This window comes from Enhydra lutris, unplaced genomic scaffold, assembly GCF_002288905.1.
Source record: "Enhydra lutris kenyoni isolate GAN:26980312 unplaced genomic scaffold, ASM228890v2 scaffoldscaffold18, whole genome shotgun sequence".
NCBI lineage: Eukaryota > Metazoa > Chordata > Mammalia > Carnivora > Mustelidae > Enhydra > Enhydra lutris.
In genome coordinates, this window is record NW_019154102.1 from 13,025,235 (window position 1) to 13,051,079 (window position 25,845).

The 25,845-nt window shown below is 38.3% G+C and overlaps 1 protein-coding gene across 1 annotated transcript in view; it reads right to left on the reverse strand.

Annotated features, from left to right (window-relative positions):
* LOC111147983 (exportin 1) overlaps nucleotides 1-21,746 on the reverse strand; it is a 47,600-nt gene extending 25,854 nt beyond the window's left edge. Inside the window, exons 1-4 of the mRNA XM_022504320.1 lie at nucleotides 21,082-21,746; nucleotides 17,423-17,554; nucleotides 11,680-11,781; nucleotides 8,169-8,241 (exon numbers count right to left, since the gene is read on the reverse strand). Of these exons, the coding sequence (XP_022360028.1) occupies nucleotides 8,169-8,241; nucleotides 11,680-11,781; nucleotides 17,423-17,548 (301 nt within the window). The 5' untranslated portion in view covers nucleotides 17,549-17,554; nucleotides 21,082-21,746. The remainder of the gene's footprint in view (nucleotides 1-8,168; nucleotides 8,242-11,679; nucleotides 11,782-17,422; nucleotides 17,555-21,081) is intronic.
* Nucleotides 21,747-25,845: the final 4,099 nt, after the last annotated feature.

The following is a 25,845-nucleotide window of genomic DNA, read 5'->3' on the forward strand; positions in this document are numbered from 1 at the left end:
AAATATCGCTATGTATGCTTCATCACAAAACCACCTTCACTTTACTAAAGATTCAATGATTACAGCTGACCCTTGAACAACACAGGTCTCAACAGCACAGGCACACTTATTTGTGGATTTCTTTTAATAAACACAGTACAGTACTGTAAATGTTATTTCCTTGATTTTCTGAACATTTTCTCTTGTCTAGCTTACTTTAAGGATATAGTGTAAAAGCCATATAACATACAATAATGTGTGTTCATCGACTATTACTGGCGAGGCTTCCAGTCATCAGTAATTAATGATTAAATTTGGGGGGAGTCAATACGTGGATTTGTGATTACAAGGGTCAGTTCCCCTAACCCCTCATACAGTTCATAGGTCAACTATATTGCTACTAAGAATGTGAAACAACACAACCATTTTAGAAAATAGTTTGGCAGCTGAACACACGCTTACCAGATGATCCAGCCATTCTACTCTAGCTAATCAAATGAGTGACAGAAAGACTGGGGGGAGGGGGGTTGGGGGAGGAAGGGTAAAAGAGAAGGCAAACACAAAAGTGAAGATATTGATTATATTGGCTTCATGCGTATATGCTTAAGTCAAAAGTTATCAAACTGTATAGTTAAACAGCTTCCAGGTTCTGGCAATCTTATCTTTCCTTCTGTTCCCCCAACCCCAAGCTTAGTAGCTGCTTCCTGTGTTTACTAACATCTAGGTTACCTGAACGGCCCTCTCTTGGCCTTACCAAACCTGTCAATTCCTTGCATTAAATCCCCTTGTCTAAAAAAGAACAAAAAATACCACGCTAAATCATTTGTGGTGATTATAAGGTACAGACAAAAGTAAGTATTAAGGACCCCAGTTAGGAAGCCACTGCAGAAACTTCAAGGCGATCTGAGACTAAGACATCATTATTTGTCAAAATGAAGGTATTTTTGTGGAAAAAGACTGGAAACATGCATGCTGTGTTTATTCATACTTAGCACTTAGAAGTGTGCGAAGCTTTGTAAACATTACCTCTTCTACCATATCCCAGTAAGGTTGGAAGGCAGTCAAGATTCAGAGAAACTATCTTATGCAAGGTCATACTAACAAGGCACTGAGTAAAACCTTATGGGTAATCGACTGTTTTATCAACTTTCCAAATTAAAACTGAGACATGCGTAATTCAAACTTTAACTGCCCAAGTATCTTTAAGCACCCAAACTTCCAAAATGCCCAATTATGATTTTATCACCTCGGACTACTCATAAATTCACCGCTCCCCTTTTCAGTATCAGCAAGTTCTCATCTAGCTCATGAAATGAAATGACCTGTAAGCCATATACCCTAACAGATTAAATCATTTTTGGTTTAAAAAACAAAATAAAATGCTACCTTTATACAAATAAATTTTTCAGGGAGGGTTAAAGGGGGCTTCCCCCTCCTTTATCATTTGAATTTGCTAATCAAAAATTTTTAAAAAGGGAGGAGGATTACCTGGATAATGAAGGCTGATGTGCAGCCAAGACAGAGAATCAACATCACAGACAGTCCTGGTATACCATTAATCATTTAGTAACCAGCAACCGTTAGTCCCTATTTGGAAATTATTCTGTATCACGTAATTAAAATTTCCCCTTCAGCACAGATCAATGGAACAGAAGAGAGAGCCCAGAAATAAACCTATGCTTATTTGGTCAATTTATGTATGACAAAAGAGGAAAAGAATATATAGTAGGAGGGGCGCCTGGATGGTTCAGTGGGTTAAAGCCTCTGCCTTCAGCTCAGGTCATGATCCCAGGGTCCTGGGATCTGCTCTCTGCTCAGTAGGGAGCCTGCTTCCCCCCCACCCCACCACCATCCCCACTCTCTCTGCCTGCCTCTCTGCCTGCTTGTGATCTCTGTCTGTCAAATAAATAAATAAAACCTTAAAAAGAATATACAATGGGAAAATACACAATCTCCTCAATAAATGGTGCTGGGAACACTGGACAGCTACATGCAGAATGAAGTTGGACCACTTTCTTACATCAGACAAACTCAAAATAAACTGAAAACCTAAGTGTGAGACTTGAATCTGTAAAACTTCTAGAAGAAAACATAGGTAATCTCTCAGACCTTGGCATTAGCAACATTTTCTAGATATGTCTTCTCAGGCAAAAGAAACAAAAGCAAAAATAAACTACTGGGACTACTCCAAAACAAAAGGCTTCTGCATAGCAAAGAAAAACATAAAAAAAACCAAGGCAACCTACTGAATGGGAAAAGACATTTGCAAACAATACATCCAGTAAGGGTTTAATATAAAAAATGCATGAAAAACTTACACAGCTCAACATCACCCCCCCAAATCTGATAAAAAATGGGCAGGGGACTTTAGATATTTTCCAAAGAAGACATACAGATGGCTAATAGACACATGAAAAGATACTCAACATGGGGCACCTGGGTGGCTCAGCTGGTTCAAGTGTCTGCCTTCAGCTCAAGTCATGATCCCAGGGTCCTGGAATCGAGCTCCACATCCACCCCACACCCACACCAGGCTCCTTGCTCTGCAGGAGCTGCTTCTCCCACGCCTGCCATTCCCCCTTGTTGTGCTTACTTACTGTCTCTCTGTCAAATAAATAAATAAAATCTTAAAAAAAAAAATCTATTAAAAAAAAAAACAAAAACATACTCAACATCACGAATCATCAGGGAAATGCAGACCAAAACCACAATGAGAGATCATCTTACATCTGTCAGAATGGCTAGAATCAAAAAAACAAGAAATAACAAGTGTTGGTGAGGATATGGGAAAAAAAGGAACCCTAGTGCATTGTTGGTAGGAACGCAAACTGGTGCAGCCACTGTAGAAAACAGTATGGAAGTTCCTCAAAAAATTACAAATACAACTACAATATGATTCAATTATTTCACCACTGGGTATTTACCCAAATAAAATGAAAACACGAATTCATGCACCCCTATGTTTATTTACTTACTTTTTAAAAAAAAGACTATTTATTTACTTGACAGAGAGAGAGAGAGAGAGAGAGAGAGACAGTGAGAGAGGAAACAGAAGCAGTCAGAGTGGGAGAAGAGGCAGGCTTCCTGCTGAGCAGGGAGCCCAATGCAGGGCTGGATCCCAGGACCCTGGAATCATGATCTAAGCCAAAGGCAGATGGCTAATGACTGAGCCACCCAGGTACGTCACCCCTATGTTTATTGCAGTATTGTTTATAATAGCCAAGATATGGAAGCAACCTAAGCATCACCATCAACGGATGAACCGGTAAAGAAGATGTGGGGGAATGCATGCGCCCATACACACACTGGCATAGTACCCAGCCACAAAAAGAAAGAGCTCTTGAAGTGAATAAAGTTAGGCAGAAAAAATGCTAAGTGAATAAAGTTAGGCAGAAAAAGACAAAATACCACTTCTATGTGGAATCTAAAAAACAAAAACAAAGGCGAAACAGATCCCTAAATACAGAGAAAACTAGTTGTTACTACTAGAGGGGAGAGGTTTACGGGGATGGTCAAAAGGGATGAAGGGGACTAGAATGTACAGGATTCCAGTACAGAATGAGTAAATCACAGAGACAAAAAGTACAGCACAGAAAACACAGCCAATGATATTATAATAGCACTGTATGGTAACAAATGGTAGCTGAGCATGGCGTTATGTTGTACACCTGAAACTAATAAAACAGTGTGTCAACTATACTTTTTCAACTATACTTAAAATTTTTTTTAGTTAAAATAAAACTTCTCTATTTTTCTTCAGTGAAAAATTGAGTCTCTGACCTAATAACTCACTATGCAAATGTTCACTTCAAAACTTTGAAGATATTATATATACACAAATAATTTACATATATGTATGAGCAAAAATGTTGGGAACTCAGTAGGCCCTTGAGGTAGAGGGATGAAGTAGACTGGGGGAAACACTAACAAAAATAATTTGTTCATTGCATAATTATATACCAAGCATAAGAATGCGATCAACAGGGTTGCCTGGGTAACTCAGTCAGTTAAGTAACTGCCTTAGGCTTAGGTCACTCCTGGATCAGCTCCTGGGATGGAACACTGCTTTGGGCTCCCTGCTCAGCTTGAACCTGCTTTTCCCTCTCCCTCTGCCCTTCCCACCTTCCCCCATCCTATACATGCTTGCTCTTTCTCAACTAAACAAATGAAAAAATTGAATAAAATCTTAATTTAAAAAAAAAAAAAAAAGCAATTATCATTCTTGGATCCCTAACATCATTAAACTTATATTTAGGGAATAGGGGAAAGGGGAGGAGGGCACACCAGAAATACTTTTCTGGACTAAAGCAAAATAATAAAAACCAGAGAAATTCACTACATTTTGTATTAAGTCTAAACTGTCAAAATGCTCTATTATGAAACTGTATCTCCTGTTTTAAAAATTAAAATCTTCTAATTTCATGTTTTTGAAACTTTTACTTGGCTAATTATTATCTGCTGTGTATTTTCTTTTTGAAATTTTATTCATTTGTGACCCACTGAAACAGGATATACACCAAGGAAATATAGCAAGAGACATCTAACATCATCTAGAATTGTCAGGGATTTTCCTGGCAAAGTGCTTTAGACAAAAGGGTTAAACTGAAAATTCCATTATCCTTAAAAAGAAAGAAAATTAACATATATTTATGGACAAAAACCTGAAAGCAGATTAAAAAATTCAAGTTATTTTGCCTTGTTTTCTGTGCAGTCAAACCTATTCTTCCTTTAAAACACATCTAAGCACTGCCATTGGCATGAAGAAACTTGTTTAAAGGGTGTAACCCTTGCTATGGTGAGTGCTGCGAAGTGTGTAAACCTGGCAATTTACAGACCTGTACCCCTGGGGCTAATAATACATTGTATGTTAATAAGAAAATAAATAAATAAAAAAATAAAGGGCGCTACCTGATGATGATCATTCCCCTCTTTTAGCAAGAGTGGCACTCATTGTATTTACATAATTTAACTTTTTCTCTACATTCATGTGTATCTTCCCACCTGCAACACTTTGATATAGGAATGTCTTTACATAGTCTTAATACCTTCTAGTGCTTTGTACAAAGCAGGTACATAATGTATGTACCAGATAAATAAATATATATGCTAAGCTGGACAAGGAATACCTAACAAGTGGAGACAACAGTTTCAGAAGATTTATAAAAGTTACAGACAAAAACATACACATACATACATGTGGGTTATACAAATTTATTCCTAATACTTAACTTACTTAAAGATGATGGAAAAGTAACATTCAAAAATCTAAGTTTATTTTGTGAGACACAAAATCTTAAGACAGGAAAAGCCTCTCAGGATTGATAACGTTGAAAATAATTATAGAATAATAAATTAATAAAGCACTGAATTTATTTTCTGATGTTTTACCTTAAAAACAAATCACTAAATGCATCGTGCATTGCTGCTGTTGTCTATCTAGAGTTCACAAACATTCTCTGGGAGATTTACATGTTCTTTTTAAAAAAGATTTTGTTTATTTGGGGGGGTAAAGCAAAAGAGCGTGCATGCAGGGTGGGGGGCAGTGGGAGAGGGACAAGCAGACTTCACACTGAGTGTGGAGTCCAATGCTGCACTCTGTCCCATGACCCCAATATCAAGACCTAAGCTAAAATCAAGAGTCAGACACTTAACCGACTGAGCCACCCAGGTGCCCCTTACACGTTCCCCTAATAAGCATGTGAAAGATTCTAAAGGTTTTATCATACTTTTTCCTCCAAATAATGGCAACCATTATGTGAGCAGTAGAGTTAACTTCAGGTACTTATTACTAGTCTTGAAGAGAAAAACCCAGGGAAAGGTGATTCTGATACATCTTCTTTACAGATACAGTTGATCTTTGAGTAACATGAGCTTGAAAAGGACGGGTCCACTCATATGTGCGTTAAAAAATATATATACACGGTACAGTACTGCAAATATATATTCTCTTCGATCTTCTTAGTAACATTCTTTTACCTAGAAATGTTACATTAAGAATACAGTATGTAATATATAATATATACAAAATAGGTGTTCCTCAACTTTGTTACTGGTGAGGCATGCAGTCAACAGTAGGCTACTAGTAGTTATGTTTTGGGGAGTCAAAAGTTATACATGGATTTTCAACTGCATGAGGGGGTGGTGGTGGTGGTGGTGGTGGTGGTATTACCCTAACCCCTACGCTGTTCAGGGGCCAACTGTACTGTTTGCAGAGAAACAAAGAAGTGTCTCACCAACACAGAATGGAACACATGAATAAAACAGACCTCTCTTTTAAGTCAGGCAGAATAATCAGCACTCTTCTCTCCAGTTTTTTTCAAACATGATAGATTTTTTCAAGTAAACAGTCTTATGGACCCTGGAGTATGTGTACATTTGATACGGGAGCTACTGTGACTTCAGGATAAAAACCCAAACATACTACTCCCGTTCACATAGAAAACTAAAAATGCCAAATCCTCAGGGAGACTTAATTTTTTCAGTAACAAACAGAACTGTGATTTTGATAAACCAGTATCATTTCTAATTGTTTAATTTTAAAGCTGGAAAAAAATGTTGAAGGATCATCTAGTACAATCCTTATGGGGTAACAGGCAAGGGTATAGTGTACAGAAACAGAAGAGGAGCTTAATCAATAGCAGCCGAAGAACAAGAACCACACCTAGGTTCCCTCTTAGAGAGCAGTGATGAAGTATGGAGATCTATTGGGGCCACACAACCAAACTGTACTCATTACCTTCCGAGGTCACACATCATCATCCACCTAAAATGGTTTCAACCCCAAGTAACACATTTCAATAGGAACCTTTTATGGAGGCACTATTCCCCACCCCACCCCCCGACCCCCATCCCCTTACTGTCATTCTTACCCTGTGGTTTATGGTACAGTAAGGATACTGCCATTAAAAACGGTCTTATTCACCTCTGAACATGCTAAAAAGACACCAGCTTTCTAGAGAAAAGACTAGATGTGTAAATCCAGGTCACTCTCCCACCATAAAAATGACATGAGTATTTCAAGTGAAATAGCTTATTCACGATCAACAAAGAATGAAGACATAATAGAAAAAAAAAAATGCCACCAGTAGTAGCATACTCCCCATTATAACGTCCAGGCTTATATTTATGTATTTTTCAGAGATTAAACAAGTTAGTGATATAATGCAGGTCACAGAGGCAGTTATAGGAAAACTGGAAGTAATTGTATCAATATACTCCAAGAGACTAAGCTTGCTCCAAGTTTCTTAAACTAGGACTACCTTTACTGAGACAGTGTAAGGGCAAAAGTTAAATATCAATTAACAGGCATCATCACATCTTCATTTTCTTTTCTCTTCTTTCCCTAATTTAGAAGCTAATTTCTTCTAAAGCAGGCCCAGAATTCCCAAAGGTAAAGCTTTGTGATTTTTTTTTTTAAAGATTTTATTTATTTATTTGACAGACAGAGATCACAAGTAGGCAGAGAGGCAGACAGAGAGAGAGGAGGAAGCAGGCTCCCCGCTGAGCAGAGAGACCGATGCGGGGCTCGATCCCAGGACCCTGGGATCATGATCTGAGCCGAAGGTAGAGGCTTTAACCCACTGAGCCACCCAGGCTCAGTGGGTTAAAAACCCAGCTTTGTGATTTTTAAAAAATTTTAAGTAGGCTCCATGCCCTATGCCAACACAAGACTTGAATTCACAATCCTAAGATGAAGACCTGAGTGGAGATTAAGAGTTGGACACTTAACTGAGCTACCCAGACACCCCAATCTTTGATTTTTAAAACTTTGTTTTTCCTTTGCTCTGTTAAGTTTATGTACTATTTAATGTGCTACAATACTTACTACTCATCAGTTACTGTTTGGCAAACTTAAAACCATGTATAAGAACACATACTCAAAATTCATTCACTTCATTAATGGTACTGATTAACCACAGGCTGATATGTATTTTTTTCACCACAGCATTTACTATGAACAGTTTAACCCCTCTGGTCTCCTCTCTCTCCCAAAGGGTAACCCTTTTCTTCCCCAGCCCCCAAATATAAATAGAACCTGCCTTGCCAATTGATGAAAGCAGTAATCTCCATCAGAACTATTAAACTACTGAAGATTTAACACCACAGCCACCCTGCCCAATATTCAACTATAATAAAAATGCCCAAAAACTTCCATTCTGAATTTACAATTCTTTGAAACATTTTCCTACCTTCACACTGGTTCCTTGGAAGAATCTTCCACCTTGTTTTTATCACATTTTCCAAAATTTGTAGTCCATAATACTGAAAATTGGAGAATAGAAACATGTGAATATATTGTTATAATACTGGCAACTTTCAGGATTCACAAATGGACAGACATTCACACATTTACATCTAAAGTTTCAAAAACATTATGCTACCAAGTTTAATTACATATATTAAACAAGGATCTATTCACCCATATACTGAATTTTCATGCATTTTCCTCATTTTATTGTTTACTACTCTATTTAATGTCCTGCTGTTTATACATGCTCACACCAGGAGGAAGAACCAAATAAAAAGCCCTTTAAGCAGCCAAATGGGCTTATCTGTAGAAGGAAAAGTAGCAGCCAGATATGAATTCACAGCATAAATGACTGCTCACAGGCTCACGTACTTTAACACGACCAGGCTCCTAAGAATTTAGCAGCTTGGATGCTCTCAAGCTTCCTACCATCTTCTAGGAGTTGTAAGCTCTTGGCCAAGTATTAAAGTATTGTCACAGATACTTTCTATAGAAAGTGTTTATAAACATCTCTGGTGTGTTACTTAAGGAGCAGCAAGACAACCCACGGGTTTAATTTTAAATTTTAATCCCACCCTTACAGTTGCTATTTCTACTAATTTAAAGATAAACTTTTGTGCACAGTCAAAAATACACAAACGCATGTTGCAATCTGTTTTTACCTTTCAGGTATTCCTTCCTAAATATAAAAGTCTTAACTAAAAACGTAAGAAAATAAATACAGATACCACTTTCAAGCCATTTTGTCCCTCCTGCTGATTACTCACTCTAAATAGTCAACAACATTCACAACAATTTATAATGCTATAGGAGTTACTACCCAAAATTATTACCATGACCAATTAGTGTGGATAGACAGGAGGAAGAAAAGGGACAAAACTGTTGTGGTATGTTTCAATTATCTGAAGTAGGGAAGAATGAGCTATAATACCTGAAAGGTAAATTCATTCATATATAGACACAGAACCTCAGATTGCAAGTTTTGGCTGAGAATAAGAGTTCATCTTTAAAATGGTTAGTCATCACACAATAAAATAGGAGCATTAGTATTTCAACCAAAGGGATCATGTGAATGCTCATTTTATCCAAAGCACAATATAGACTGTCCCAAACTACATTGTGCTCAAATAGTAAATGTTTTTGCTGTTTTCTTTCATTTTAACATTTCATACTTTTAAAGAAAAATTTGCCATTTCAACTAAAATCCTACATTTGCACAACATTCCTTAAAAAGACTTCCAAAATAAAAACAAGGCCAAAGCAAAATTCTGAAATTACAAATTTGATACCATCAAAGGGTTTCATAATCAGCAGTAAATACTGAAACTTTCTAACCTGCTCATTTACAATCCCTTTATAGGTCTAGGTCTCAGAAAAATATAAACAGGCAAAAAAGGTTTCTGATTCACTGAAATTTTAAATTAACTTTTGAAAACATACTACCCTAAAAACTTTTAATTTTATAGAGATGAAATAACACTGTCAAAGTTACTAAGTCAAAACAATGCACTTCTTACAATATATCCTCTTGTTAATTCTTAACCAATTAAAAAAATCTTTAAAAAACTAAAAATCCACCATAAATACACCAGTAAGCAGCAGTAATCCCAATGATAATTTCACCCTATTTAACCCATGTTTTACAGCTTATGCTATTACCCTGCTTCCTTTATGTTTGATACTTTGTTACCTAAATTTACTTGCTAACCTCTACTCCCTTCTCCCAACTGTAAAATGGTAGCATTAGCTTACTGAAGATACAATTCGTATTTTTCTTTCTGCCAACCCACTGAGGTAGTAAACCCAATAAAAGCTTTTCACAATTTAACTCAAAGGAATACAAAGATCGCCATCATAATATTCTAAATCCCAATCTCACCTAAACATTAACATTCCACATATGAAGAGAACTCACATTTTTTGAAATTGAGTATTTTTGGCTAAAATAATCTTAACTGCTAGCCAAATCTAAGGGCCAATGATAAATGACTATTTTGGAAATATCCATACATAATCCAAGTATCACTCTAAAGAATTAATCACATTTCTGCTTTACATCTCAGGACTTGAGAAATCCACTGCTGAGTTATGAAGATGAGGGACAGATAACAGCAAAGACTAAATGAAAAAAATAAATGCATGAAATGATCCCTATGGTAGAAATTTCTACTGAGCCCTTAGAAATACTTATTTTATGCATTGAATTCCCCTTTCCCCCCCACCGCCCATGAAACAAAAACAATTGATGAACAGAATTCAGTTAAAGGGAATCAAAAGGGTAGACCTTGTGGAGGCCTGCCGTCAAAGCCTAGCTGTGTCAGTTGCACAGGAAGACACCCCTTTTCTTCCTATTACAAGCAATCAACATAATGGAACATTATGATTAATATCAGGTAGTGTTAACATCTTTAAAGAAAAAAAAAATGATTGCATAAAAGCCAAATGTCATAGTGCATAAATTTAGCACCAAATAATTTGTAATTTATGTAAATTGAAGAATTCTTTACCTGTTGCTTTCTTTCTGTTCCTCTAATCATCTCATTTTTCACAAGACAAATTTGAGTTTTTAAAAATACTGTTGATAAATCAACTTAAACATTAGTAATGTCTGTCAGTATAAAAAGCAAAATTTACCAGGCAAGCAAACAGGCAAACACTATTATGTTACTTAAGGTTAGCACTTTGAGGAAGTTCTGGACTGTATTTTTGCCCTAAAATTTACAAGATGTCAAAACTAATTAGTATTTTAAAACTGTTAATTAATACAGTCTGATTTCAGAAACAGATGTGAAAATGGCTATTTTCTGTTTTAACACAATGTATAACAAGTGGAAATCTTGTGTGTATTAAACAGAATGCCATGCATGGTATTTTATTACTTTAAGTCAGTTTAAAGAGAAGTGTGAATCATCAAGCCTAAAACAGTCAAAACACATTTTGATCAACCCTTCTGTTCAAACTAGGAAAAAAGGACCCAAATTATAACATTTTTCAATTGCAAATAAAAACTGAGTGCTGTCCCATTAAAAGCATTGGTACCATGGAGCAGGGTTTTATGCTGCCCACACAACTTGGTGTTGGTGTCTAGCCTGTATTATTATATTGATTACTTGCCCAAAGTAATTCCTCTGATGTTATATTTCATCTCTGAGTAACATTCAGAATTTATGCTACTTAGATCTGTATACATACTCTAAAAACAAAAAAACAAAAACAAAAAAGCAAGCAAAAAAGCCACCTTGCATACTAGTCCCAATTACAAAACTTCATTCATAATTCTTAGGACTATTTGCAAGAATTAATTCTATGTTTAAGACTAAATTTTGAAATAAGTTAACAATATTAAATAATTTGAGATAACAAATGCAATACTAAAAATGAGATACCTTCCTCAAAGTTTATGACTGGAAGAAAAGAAGAAATAATGGATTTTAAAACCACCACTTGCTTACTTTCGTGTTCATATTCTGTGAAAATTCCAAAATTGTGTCGACTCTTGTCCACGCATCAGGATGCTCCTTTAAATGTGTCAGTACTTCTTGAGCCATTCTTTGCTAAAATATTATATGAAAATAGTTTTAAGCTCACTTGTTCTTTTTAATCACTCATTAAAATGATATTGAGCAAGGCACAAATCCTAATATGACAGTGATTCTACTAACTTTCTGAAACACTCAAAGAAATAATTAGTCCATACAGAAATAAAAATGTATCCATTACCACTCTTAAACTTCAATTTAAATCGGGAATATATCTCTCTGAAACAGAGTAGTTTTTTTGCAATCTACTTTATTTAGCATTCTCAAAATGGAACTTAAAACCCAACCAATACTAACAAAAATTTCTCTATTGTGAAGTTCTTAGCACTTAACAATGAAGTGAAAGCAACATAAAAAAATTCATTTATACTTAAATAAATTATGTAATGGTACTCCCTGCTTTACAAGTTACCAAGATGTCTCCAACAAACCTCACCTATAAATATGTATTTCATGAAGAAAAAAAATAACACATACGTACACTTTTTTTCTTGGGAAAACTGGTAAAAACTGAGTCTAAGTAAGGCCACAAACCCCAAATACATGTAGATATATATATAAAACATGAAGACCCTGAAACCCTTTAAAGTCTCTTAAATATACCTTTTATCCATTCTCTGCAAGTCTTCTGAATTTCATATCAAATCCTATCTTATTTTGAAAATTTCTGTTTTCTGGGGCACCTGGTTGGCTCAGTGGGTTAAGCCTCTGCCTTCTGATCAGGTCATGTTCTTAGCGCCCTGGGATCCAGCCCTGCATCAGGCTCTCTGCTCAGCAGGGGGACTGCTTCCCTACCCCTTACCTGCCTATCTGTGATCTTTGTCAAAATAAATAAAAATCTTAAAAAAAAAAAAAAAGAAAGAAAGAAAGAAAACTTCTATTTTCTTAATATTTAAGAGCTCATGTATTTGAGAGTGAGCAAGCATGAGTGTGCAGAGAGGGAGAGCGAGAGGGAGATGGGCAGAGGGAGAAAATCTCAAGCAGACTCTGCACTGAGCACGGAGCTGACGGGAGTGGGTTTGATCCCAGGCCCCTGAGATCATGACCTGAGCTGAAACCAAGAGTCAAACATTTAACCTACTGGGCCACCCAGGCACCCCTGTTTTCATCTTTAAAATGCAAAACGAGGAATAATAAAAACCTATATAGCCAACATCTACAATGAACAAATGTTAGCACTTTGCTTTACTTGTACTTTTCTTTCAAACATTAAAAGATCTAAAACTTATGGAAATCATCTTTATACCTTTTCTCCAGTGCCATTTCCTTCCTTTGTTCCTTCTTTAGAGAGAATGACTTTCATGAATTTGGGGTCTTTTCCTGTCCATATTTTCTCAGCACATGCATAAATTTCATGGATGATACAGTTCTGTGGTCACTAAATTTTATATAAATAGTATACTATAAAAACACTACGATCTGCTCTTTTCATTTGACACTTTCCCTTAGCTTTATTGTAAGGTGTAATAGACAACTGAATTTTAGAGATCTAGCCATACTGACGCTATGTATCTAGCCTCTTCATTTTAACCATTATAGCTTAATGATATGAACACATTTTACCAAAGGCTGTTAATTCTATTGATTTTTTTGAAGAACAGCTTAATCTTTTCACCTTTAAAGGCAGTTTTGTAGCTCAACTGGATCCTCCCTAATTACTTTCCACCTAGTTCTATCACATGTAAGTAGAAAGTTTGACAATTTTCAAGTATATCAATTACCTTTGTTAGACTGATTCAACTTGATCAAGGCTTTAATTCTACAGGTTATAAAGCAAGCATCAAAGGGGGAAAAGATACATTCATTCTAATTTGAACCATCTCTGACAGACACCTCAAAATCTTTAGCTCAGGTTTTAATACAACTTACAAAGAAAAAAGTTCCTTATTTTGGCTTTGATGTTAAGAATTATTTTCCTTAGGTAGCAGATATAGTGGTTTCCCCATCAACCAACTAGCAATATACACTGCTTATTGTTCAGAAGAAAACCGAAAATACACACCCACCAAGTAATGGGTTTTTTGTTTTGTTTTTAAACATTTTATTTATTTATCTGACAGAGAGATAGCACAAGTAGGCAGAGCAGAAGGGAGAGGGAGAAGCAGGTTCTTCACTGAGTAGGGAGCCCAACGGCGGGCTAGATCCCATGACCTGAGCTGAAGGCAGGCACTTCACTGACTAACGTCGCCAAGTAGTGCTTTTGCACCTTGACACCACCACCAGAATCACCATAGAACTTGGAAGAAAAAAAACAGCTGACTGGATTCCAACCTACAAGTACAGGGTTAGAGCTAGAGTGTAAGCTCTTAAAATACATATATTTTGATTAGATTTTGTTAAGGAACTAACAGTTTTAAGGAGTTGTAATTATGCTATATAATGACAAAAAGCAGAAATAATAATGATCTGAGTTATCCAGGGCCAAAGCACACTTGATCAATGTTGTGGTTTTTTTTTTTAACTTTTATTTTTTTAAAAGATTTTATTTATTTGACAGAGAGAGACCACAAGCAGGTAGAGAGGCAGGCAGAGAGAGGAGGAAGCAGACTCCCCGCTGAGCAGAGAGCCCAATGTGGGGCTCCATCCCAGGACCCTGAGATCAGGACATGAGCCTAAGGCAGAGGCTCTAACCCACTGAGCCACCCAGGAGTCCCACTGATCAATGTTTTGATTCTCTCCCAAAGAATATCTAACTAGATCTATTCGTTTCTCACTTGCTATACTTGCACATAAAATGGTGACAAATACCAAGAACATGAGGTATATCAAAGATCCATGCCTAGTAAAAGTTACTTGGTCACAATACTCTATTAGAGGTTTTGAAATGATGCCAATTGTACACAGAAGTGAATACTCACCTCACTATTATCATTAACACTGCATAAATCATGTCATTTCCTTTTAGGTGTCCTTTTACTCTATGAAGTCACTTCTAGAATTTGGATCTTAGTCTCTATTTTGTCCTAGCCCCACAATCCTTACACAATATTCTTTTATTAACTTAGAACTCCAGGAGGGGTTAAAAAAATACACAAAAGGAAACTAAAGAAGGAGAAAATTTGGTATCTCCCTGTGTTACTTACTGAATGGTGAAAGTATTTTAGTTGCTAAGCAATAGATTAAGAGTTCAAGTCACTTAACACAGCACTGGAGAAAACACCCAACTCTTCAATGTATTTTTCCCCCGCTGGCTGCCTAACTTGGGTAAAAATAGAAAAATACTTAGAAGAAGACAGTTCTAATGTTACAGTGTTAAATATCCTTCTATACTGCCCATATGGACATAAGCTCCAGATATAGATTAAAAGGCACCACTCTAACAATCTCTTCCCCTCCAAAATTAATATAATCCTTAAAAAAATTAGCTTCCTCTGAGTTTTAATGTTTAATTAGCATAATTTCTATAGCTGCCATTTTTAGCACATACTCTATGAAATTGAAAAAAAATTAAGAAACCATACTGTATTTTAAAACAATGAGTTTGCACCATATGCTTAATCTTCTTCGTTATACTTTCTAAGATACCCTTTAAACAGTATGAGTTTACCATATGAGGTACCATAACAGGTGCTTTTACAAAACCTACTATCTTCTAGTCTCTTGTAAAGTAAGTAAGTTTGTAGCTGACACTCTAGAGCAGTAACTAGAAAACTTAACTGGACAACCAAGATATCCATCACTAAAAACATGTTTTCCATGACCGCTTTTTTCTTTTTACTCATAATAAACCCCCAAAGAGGTGGCATATGAAAAATCCACTAGAACTAGAAGTGCAAAGATACACCTTTAGAAAAAAGGTTTTTTGCTGACTTTAAGTTCTAAGCCTCCACTTCCTTATCTGTAACAATGAAAAATGTCAGTTTGCAATTATCTTTATGTAACTGATCTGTCCTATAAGTAGACATAACTCTTACTTTTGGTAAAGCTTATTTTGCCTTGATAAATAGAAAACTCTTTCCTAAGTCTACATTTTATTTAATCAAATTTAAAACAAATCATTAAATCTCAATAATGTGAAACATTACTAAAAGCAGTAGCAGCACCACCACCAATATATATATATACTTTTAAAGTCTTTTTTTTTTTTTTTTTTTTTAAAGGAATCTATACCCAACATGGGGCTTGAGCTCATGTCTGTGAGATCAAGACTCACATACTCTTCCAATTGAACCAGCCAGGTAGGTACCCTACCACCAATACATTCCTCATGATAAAAATTACTGTTACTTCTTAGTTATAAGCCTAGAAGAACACTGGTCTCTGTTTATCCTCATACTTTTAGATGTTGTGAGTTATGTTAAAAAGAACAAAGATTTAAACAGCAGTAGCAGCTAAGTGATGTGACAAAATTAAATGCCCATCTTTCTAATGGCTACAAGACTTGAGCTTCTGATATGTTCACAGTTGAGCTCAACCTTACTTGTATACTTTCCTCCAAAAGCAGCTGCTTTCTACACATGCGTTTTAGAATAAAATGAAGCTTAAAGCTCCAAGCTGAATTTGGAGCACAAAGAAACTACTACATTGTATGTGTAATACATATGGATGGAATACCTTTTCAGGAAGGCTTTTGGAGACAATAATGTGGACCAAAAGCCCCGAGGAGTTCTAAAACCGGACCAGGCTTACAAAATCTGAAGAAAAATTTTTACCATTCATACAACTTTCATGGCCCCCCTTTCACTTTATATACACACTTTCTCTTCTATACAAACACACACGAAAATAATGTTGGATTTCAGAAGAAATTGAAGTATTTATGCACATGCTAGTATTTATACATCATGCTTTTGGACCATCTATGAAAGATATAATTTCTACCTTTCAGGTTTCTAAACAGTACGATAGCACTCAGGGTTTAAGTATGCAAATATAAACTAGTATCTTGAAGATATAATTAACTTCCCACGTACTAACCAGACATCATCTACTAGGAATATAGTATTTTGGTAACAAAATTTTACTGGTTTTTGTCACATCACCTCAAGATGTTTAAATCCAACAGAAAATTTCACTCATTTAAAACCCTTCATGTGATTAACTCCACAGAGTGAAGAAAAGATTGCCCAGTTTCTTGTAACATCAACAACTAAAAATTTTATGAATATTCCTGTCTTGTCTAACATTCAATTGGCTGTTTAAAAACTTTAATCTGATCAAAACATGGATTATGTGTAAGGTAAATGCCTACAGTAATTGACTACGTTTACAAGTCTTAAATTCAAATAACTTAAGATGCTCAGTATTGTTGGACTCTTAAAAGGAGTTTTATCAGTGAAGTATTTCTGTAATTTAAATGTTTCAAAAATACAAGAATCTTTTAACTCCAAATATATTACATACACAGAAGATATACAGTCTTTAGTATCTATAAAACATTTAATACATTAGGCTCGCATTAGGCTCTATCTTTCATTAAACTGGCTAAAGGTTTCTTAAAGACAGAACAGTAAGAATATATCCAAAACATCTCATTCTAACCATGTCAGAATATAATGCATATAATACAGTTTCTCCAGACTGCTTCTTACTGGTTACCATATAGTTCCAATTTAACATAAACTATGCAACTTTTTAAAAAGGCGATAATTTAAAATTGTATTACAAACCAAATAATACCGCAATAATGTTAAAAAGTTTTGCTTAACTACTTTACCTGGGCTCCTTCTCCATGGTATAAGCAATTCACCACATTGTCTAGAAGGTTGATGTCCAGTTTTTGGCTGAAATCAAGCAGCTGACGAGCTGCATGGTCTGCTAACATTGTCATAATTGCTGGCATAGATTACTGTAAATAAAGAAAAAAATTTAAGGCGCCTATGAAATTTTGGTATTACCAGTCAGAAACTTTCTACTCAAGTTATTTTACTTCAACCATGTTCTTACAAGTATTATAATGAATATTTTTAGAGACTACCTAAGTAACAGTAAAAGCAATTAAATGCTGAAGATACTTACTTAGCCACTCCATAACTGTTTTTGTTAAGGTCCATTCAACTTTTCTAGTGTCTGCTTTATTTTTTTCCTAGTGTCTATTTTAAATTACCAGAAAAATCTTACTGTTCTACTAATATTTAAATAAAATTACTCCTAACCTGTTTTAATGGAACCATTATTAGAAATTTATGGCCCTAAAAACTGAAACAGTTCAAAGTCTTAATCTAAGATTTTTAGGTACAGATAAAGTTTAAGTGGATTTCCCTCTTCCTAAATAGGGTCTTCTATTTCAGTAGGAGCTCCCTTCCCTGTATATTACCCTAATTTTTAGGATATACTGAAAAAACAGGAAGATGCTAAGAGCTAAATGTGGTACCCAAGTTTTCTTACTGTATATACCAATTACTAGCAGAACTTAAAGTTTCTATATTCAAACCATCTATTTGTTTCTTTCAACACTCAATGAATTTGGAGGTTAAAATTCCTTGAACAAACGTCTAGAAGAACACTTTACAGTAATAACTCAAACTTTTTTTTTAAATTTCCAGGTATTCACTGGCAAGGTAAAAAAACTGTAAAAGCTTGCCAACTATTCTCCAAATAAAAACAAATTCTATGATAACAGAAAAACGAACTTCTTCACTTCATATAATGCACTGGCTAAAACCTACCAGCTCATATGCAATGCTATCCTTTTAAGAGGATTCTAATCCAAGATGCTGGCACACATTCACATTTCTTTTGCCCAGCATTATAAAAATCTTTCTTTTGCTTTTTCTTCAAAGCCAGTGCCAATTGAGTCTGGCTGGCTAAATCAGTACTCCTTAACCTTTTTGGGTCAAGATGCCTTACAATCAGAAGAACACGACAGCTCCTACTAAATTTTAAAAATTCACAATTTTGTATAAAATTACAGAAAATCCAGGACACCCTGAAAGCCATGCATGAAACCTCAGGTTAAGAACCACTGGTTGAGGGCGCCTGGGTGGCTCAGTGGGTTAAGCCGCTGCCTTCGGCTCAGGTCATGATCTCAGGGTCCTGGGATCGAGTCCCGCATCGGGCTCTCTGCTCGGCAGGGAGCCTGCTTCCCTTCCTCTCTCTCTGCCTGCCTCTCTGCCTACTTGTGATCTGTCTGTCAAATAAATAAATAAAATCTTTAGGAAAAAAAAAAAAAAAAAAAAAAAAAAGAACCACTGGTTGACTGCAGTTAGACCCAACAAAGTTGTCAGGTCATCTCCACCTCTCCCCCTCTTAAAAACCTTCCAGGATCAGGAAATGGGTGGGATTTGATTACATTATGTTTGATAGGAAAAACTATTTCTTGGCTATTTGAGAGCAGTTTTAAAATGTTAACAACACTGGCAGCAATTTCAATTTTAATGCAAATGCTTTACTTAATGATAATGCCAACTGCAAAAAAATTAAATATAAATGGTGAGTCAGAAAGTTAGAGATAATGTAGAAATCGAGAAATTAAGAGTTCCAAGAATTTTGATTCCTCTGAAATCTTTCAGCCCACTACTGACAGCAATACTAATTAGATCTCAAACATTTTATAGCAATTACTAATGTTTTTAATACAGAAATACCTGACATGCATCAACAAAAATCTGACCTACATATGAATATAAAAATGGAAATATATATATTCCACCAACCTGTATAATTTCTTGCATCTTATACCATAAAATTTTAAGGATCAGAACAGTCTTAAAAACTGAGGTTGAAAAACAATGCCCACAAAGCACCAAGATCTACATATCAAAAGTTTTAAATTTTTTGTTAAAAACTGAACGAACTTTTCTCCTATGCACTCCTATCATAATTTAATAACCCAAACAAGAAAGAACAATTTGACTATAAAAAGTTTCATTTTCAAGTACACTGTCTTTACAAGAGTTCTTCGAGCTAAATTCTTGTGAAATATCAGGTTTAAAATAAAATCTCGTGCTAAATACAGTAGTTTGCCATCCTCAGAACTAGCTGCTATCTTCGAAATGACCTACCTAATCTTGAACTGTACAGAAATGGCGGCTTTCTGGTCAATGCCAAGCACATTTAGTCCCCCAAATCAAACAGCTTCCAAAACATTCTTTCCACTAACAGCAGTGTCCCACACGCTTAAGATACACAATCAGGCAGATAGCAAACAGCCATCGGCGGGAGAGCGTGAAACCACAATCGCTTTCTTTTCTCCTTGGGACACTCAATCCTAAAATCCACTCATTGGATAGCATATACAAGGGATTATCCAGCAATGTGACTCTACAAGTGACTACCAAAATACCTTCACTGCCACTTCAAACTGAATAAGCAGGCAGCTACACACTGCCAGCTCCCATGCAAACCATAACCGTTGCTTTATGATTACTAAGTAGTAGGTCAAAAAACAAGTCGCTACAAGGAGAGACTGCTACTTAGATGTGTGGGCAACTGCCTGCTTCATTCAGTAGAAACACACCTCACTAAGGCCCGCCCTCCCCTCGCTTCCCACCCGAACCGATTTGCAGCAGTTCTAACTATAGCATACCCGAGCACGCACTCACCCCGCCCATACTCGGAGGAGGCATTTAGACCAGGCGCCTGAAGTTCACCGCCCCATTCTCAATGCAGCATGGCCTCTGCGTGATCAGAGGAGGTCCCGGCTAGGCAAATCTTTAAACCTTCCTCTACTACACCACTTCTTCCCACCCATCCCAAACTCGGAGACATCGGAATGAAGGAGAATCAGGGCATCATCCACCGTACAATGCGAGCAGTAACCGATCTGGTCACTTAACACACTCAAACCTTCCCCCCCCCACCAACAAACTACAGCACGAAATCCCACTTACAGAACCCTGAACCAGCAACTAACCTTTCCTATTTCTAAACCTAGCCTGCAAAAACACAGATTTCGAGTTTCCCTGCAAGAGGAGGAGGGAATCGGCAGCCCCTCCCTCCCCCGATCCCAAGCTCTCCACCGAGGGGCCACGTGATGCAGGCGGACGTTTCAATGCTGCTGCACTAAATATTTCTGGAAACTTCCACTCCTAATAATTTACAGAGATGTTCCTGAAATCACCCCAACTTCTCGCCAGCCCCCTGGGCTGGGGAAGCCCTTCCACCCCCACACCGGCCCCGCTTCACTATCACGCTCCTCGCCTTCCTCCACCGCCACCCGCACACGCGAATAACCCAGCAAGCGCTACCCTCTCGCGGCCGCCTCCCCGCCTCCATCCCCCAGCGGCAGAAGCGGCTCCATTCAATCGCAGGCTCTGCTGTGGGCCCGCCGCCGCCTCCCGGGCTCGCCTCCCGCTGCTGCCGCCGCGCCCCACGCCGGCCTCCTCCCGCCCGGCCGCCGCCCGACCCTCGGCCCCGAAGACACAGTCGACTTACCCAGAGATTGAACCAACTGCTTCTTCTTTCCTTGTCGGGGGATTAGGGCGAGGGAAGGTGGGGAGGGGGGAAAGGGGAGGAAATCAAGGTGGGTTTCACAGTTTTCCCACCTTAAAAAAAAAGGAAATTAAAAAAACGAAGATAAGGGCAAAAAAAGCTCAACAATATTTACTATTTCAGGGATACCCCCCACGACACACACCCACCCGCCTCCCCAAAAAAGGAAGGGGAATTAATCCGTGGAATAAATGCTCCCGCCTGGCTGGGGAGTGAGGGAAGGGGGAGGGGAAAGGGGTCAAGTCCCAAAGATTCAGCCCCAGGGGGACCCTCCAGCCACAGGCGGCAGCAGAAGCGGCAGGAGTAGGGGGTATAGAGTCCACAAGGTCGGGGGACGCTCTGCTGCCAGTTGCAGTCCGACTCCCCCCTACCAAAATACAGCTCCCTCTCTCACGCGGCTCCGGCGCTGGGCCCCCCCACCCAGGCTCGCCTAAACTTTCCCCCTTCTCCTGCTCCTCAGCGACTGGTGGTTCCCCCCTCCCCCTCTGGGTGGTTGCACGGACTGCAGCAGCAAAGACTGGAACAGGCACCGCCGCCGGGGCTGTAGCTACTGTTGCTCTTGCTGATGCTGTAGCTCCCGCTGCTCCTGCCGCGGCCGCTGCAGCCGCTTCTCCCCCTCCTCCTAGTGCCTCAAACTCGGAACCGGTTGAAACCGGTTCAGACTGGGAGATTCCATCTCGGTTGAGTTTTCAGCCCATGGCGCCGCGGAGCGTTTGGAACCTGGGCCTCCGCCCCCAGCCCGCCTGCCCATTGGCCGGTCCCAGCCACAGCCGCGCCATCAACCTATGTCTTATTGGCCAGATCGCCCGTCAATCCCACCTCAAGTCTCCACACGAGCCCGCCGCTTCGGCCCCCGCCTCTTTCCAGCAGCGATTTGCCTGCAGAGTGGGGGAGGGGAAGTGGGGCGGGTCGAAAAGGAGCATGGAGGGGGGTGGAGGAGGAGGAGGTGGGGCGAAGAGCTGAGCCCAGCTGAGAAGAGAGCGAAGACAAGCCGCGCGGAAGATTGGTGCGAATGACCTGTCAATCAAGTAAAGCCCGCCCTCGACTTCCCGTCCCCCTCCTGCTGCTCCCCCTCCCAATGCTTAGCCCGCAGGCCCGGCCTTTCCGGCCCGCTCATTGGCTGGGCGCCTTTGGTGACGGAGAGGGTGGGGCGCAGCTTGTGAGCTAGTGGCGGCGCGAGTTTGAGCGGGGCGCGCGGCAGCGTTCGCTCGGCTTTCTCCGGGTCCGCGCCGGCCCGCCCCCGCCTGCTCCCGCCAACCTGCGGGGTGTGAGCCCGCCGTGTTCAGAACCCGCCCCCTCAGAAGGGAGCCCCGCTTTGAGAAGGGAGGGCACACCCAGTTGTTTTTATTAATCGGGGAGGGGTGGAAAAAAGGAGTGAGAAGAACGCACGGGAGGCCAGTTGTAGGCCTCGGACCTCTCTGATCCATTTTTGAAGGCCTGGCTTTGGGAACTGGAAGTTGAGGGTGAGAAAAACCGTGAAAGAGGTTAGGGTGAGATGTGGGGGCATGCACTCTTGGCGCCTCGTGATCTCAGAGTCATGGAAAAGGTGCCTGAATGGATCTTGAGAAAGGCTTTTTAACTTGGTGTCTTCGGGGCTGGGATCTGGCTGCCAACAACCAACCAACCCTTACTAGGAAGGAAGACACCGTAATCCATGTAATTGGTGTCACTTGGGTTTTTTTTTTTTGCTCTATTAGGGTGCATGCCAACAGCCATCAGGTGCCCTTGATCTGCCCCTACCTTTGACTTCTTTTCAGCATAGCTGCCCTTCACATTCTTCATCATCCCAAATAGTATTTTCTATGAAAGTCACATGCACGTGGCGTTTCACGTGGTTGCCCCGTTTGTTTGTCCCCAAGTGCCCTCCAAATCAGCTTTACTGATTTTTCTATGCTTAAACAGCAAGTAGCCCACCAAAATTTTTTAGGTCCATTGTGCCACCAAGAGGTTAATTAATGATTTATTAAATTGCAATTTCAACAGCAGATCTTTTCTCTGGGAATGAACAATGGCTAACACCAAAACTACGTAAGAATAACTCCCTCACAGGGCACTTGGGTGGCTCAGTTGGTTAAGCTTTCAGCTCCGTCATGATAGTAGGGTTGTGAGATCCCTCTCCCTGCATACCCTCCCCCTGTTTGTTCTCTCTCGCTATCTAACAAAGAAATAAATCTTAAAAAATAATAACAATAATAATTCCCTCACCTTCCAATAAAGAAAAACTCTATAACTCAACTCCTGGATTTACCAAAATAGTATTTTTAGATGACTTTCAGGTGTAAGATTTTTATTCATTAACTAACTGAATAATATCAAGCCATATTTAATATATAACATACATCGTATACACTGGTCATTTGGAATACTTACATTCTATTACCAGAAAAACTGGAGCTGTCCTGTTTTTATTTTTTTATTTTTTTTTTTTAAGATTTTATTTATTTATTTGACAGATCACAAGCAAGAGAGAGAAGGGGGAAGCAGGCTCCTGGCTGAGCAGAGAGCCCAATGAGGCTCACTCCCAGAACCCTGGAATCATGACCTGAGCCCAAAGCAGAGGCTTTAACCCACTGAGCCACCCAGGCACCCCATGGAGCTGTCCTGATTTTGAAAAAATACTTTTTCCCTCTACATTCTCAGCTCTTGGCCACCATTCTTCTTTTTTTTTTCTTTTCTTTTCTTTTCTTTTTTTTTTTTTGATGGCAGACTAATAGGAGCAAAAACTGACTAGGAATAAGACTTTGTCTTTGCTCAAGAGTGTGCCCTTGGGCAAGTCACTTCACCTCTTTGGACCTCAGTTTCCTTCTCATCCATCTCACCCGTTTAATGAGGCTGACATCATTAATGCCTGTTTCTTCCATGAAGGATCAAATGGGTATGAAGGAGCAGTGTGACCCATAAAGCACTGTGTGGATTGTAAAGTTCAAATAGTCTCAGTTTGTTGTCCCTTTGCCTCTTTTCATCCGATCTTTAGATCATATACTAGGAGGTTATCTCTGTCTGAGTATCTTGAATTACATGTAAATATTTAGCCCATCATTTTTGCCCAGAATTTGCCAAAATGGAGTGTTCAAAATCAGCTTGTTGTTAACAAGTATAAAAAGAAATGATGGGAGCAGATGTTTGATCACTGTATTTTCAAGATAAAATTCAGAACACAGGTCTGATGCGTCTGATATTTTTTTCATTACTGGAATCAAACAGATTTCAAACCTTGGAGTGGGATATGGATTAGGAAATATAAGTAAACTGTATTGAGGGCCTGCCAGCTGTCTAGCAGGGTGAGAATTTTTTGTACAATATTTCACTGAACTCTCATAGTAACCTGTCAGATAGTTATTATTTTGCAATCTCATTCTTGATTCCCCCTCTTCAAACACACATACATAAACATATAGGTAGATACACATCACCTCACAGTAGTTGAGTCGACATTAGAACCTATGTGTTCTTTCTACTTACATTGTCTTACAAAACAATAACGTTCATTGGAAATAAGAGAAATAGAAACTCATAAATTCCTTTTTAGCACATACTACTTATTTCTATTTAAAAAAAAAAGTTTTTAAGATTTTATTTTTAATAATGTCTGCACCCAACATGGGGCTCAAACTCACAACCCCAAGATCAAGACTCCCATGCTCCACCGAATGAGTCAGCCAGGCACCACTATTTTTTAAAATTATTTTTAATTTAGAAAGTAATACATGATCATGGCTAGCAATTCAAACAATATAGAACGAAGTACCTACAGTAAAAAGTAAATTTCCCCTCTGCATATCCCCACAGTTATTTTTCCTGCCCAGAAATTATCATTGTTAAGGGTGCGGTATGCATGCTTTGAGGTCTTTTCTATGCATTTACAAATGTATTTGCTTTGTGTTTTGTTCAATATATATGACATCATACCCTACATAGTTCAGTGATTTGCTTTTTACTTAAAAGATTAGTATATATAAATCCACCTTATCCTTATTAACAGTCCTATAGCCTTCCACATCTTCTTAGTACCATAAATGATTCAACCATTCCCCTACTGAGGGCAGCAGGCTATTTCCGGTTTTCCCTCTTAGAAATAATGCTGCAGTGAATATCCCTGTACATTAATCTTTGGGCACAAATGTGAATATATCTATTTCTAGGTTAACATCCTAAAAGGGAAACAATGGTGTGGAAGACATTATATTTATTATTGTGATAGGTACTACCAAGGTAACCCCTAAAAAAGTTGTATCGGTTTACATACCCATCACAATATGTGAATACTACATGTTTATTCCCTATCAAAGCCATAAATATTTGCTACTACAATCACACCAGGGTCAAATAAGCATTTTAATTTAATCTTTTGGCACTGAAGACAATCTTCTGACGGTGAGCTCTTCAAGGAATGCATAAATAATAAGATTAAATGTCCATATAATATAACAAAAAAAAAAGTTAAAATAAGAACATGCAGTAAATCTCTTATCTTAATGGTGGAATTCGTCATTTCACTTTTTTTGAGAAACTCGATACTACTTTGCTCTCAGAGATACAGCAGTGACCTTCCAACATGTACTTCTTCCTATCAGTCATACAAAATGGGCATTGGACTGAACATGAGTTTGACTCACTGGGTGTATTCATGTATTGAACACAAATTCACAATTCCATGGGCTCTTTCTTCCAGTGAATCTCTATGGGATGATTGTAACTTTGTAAGGC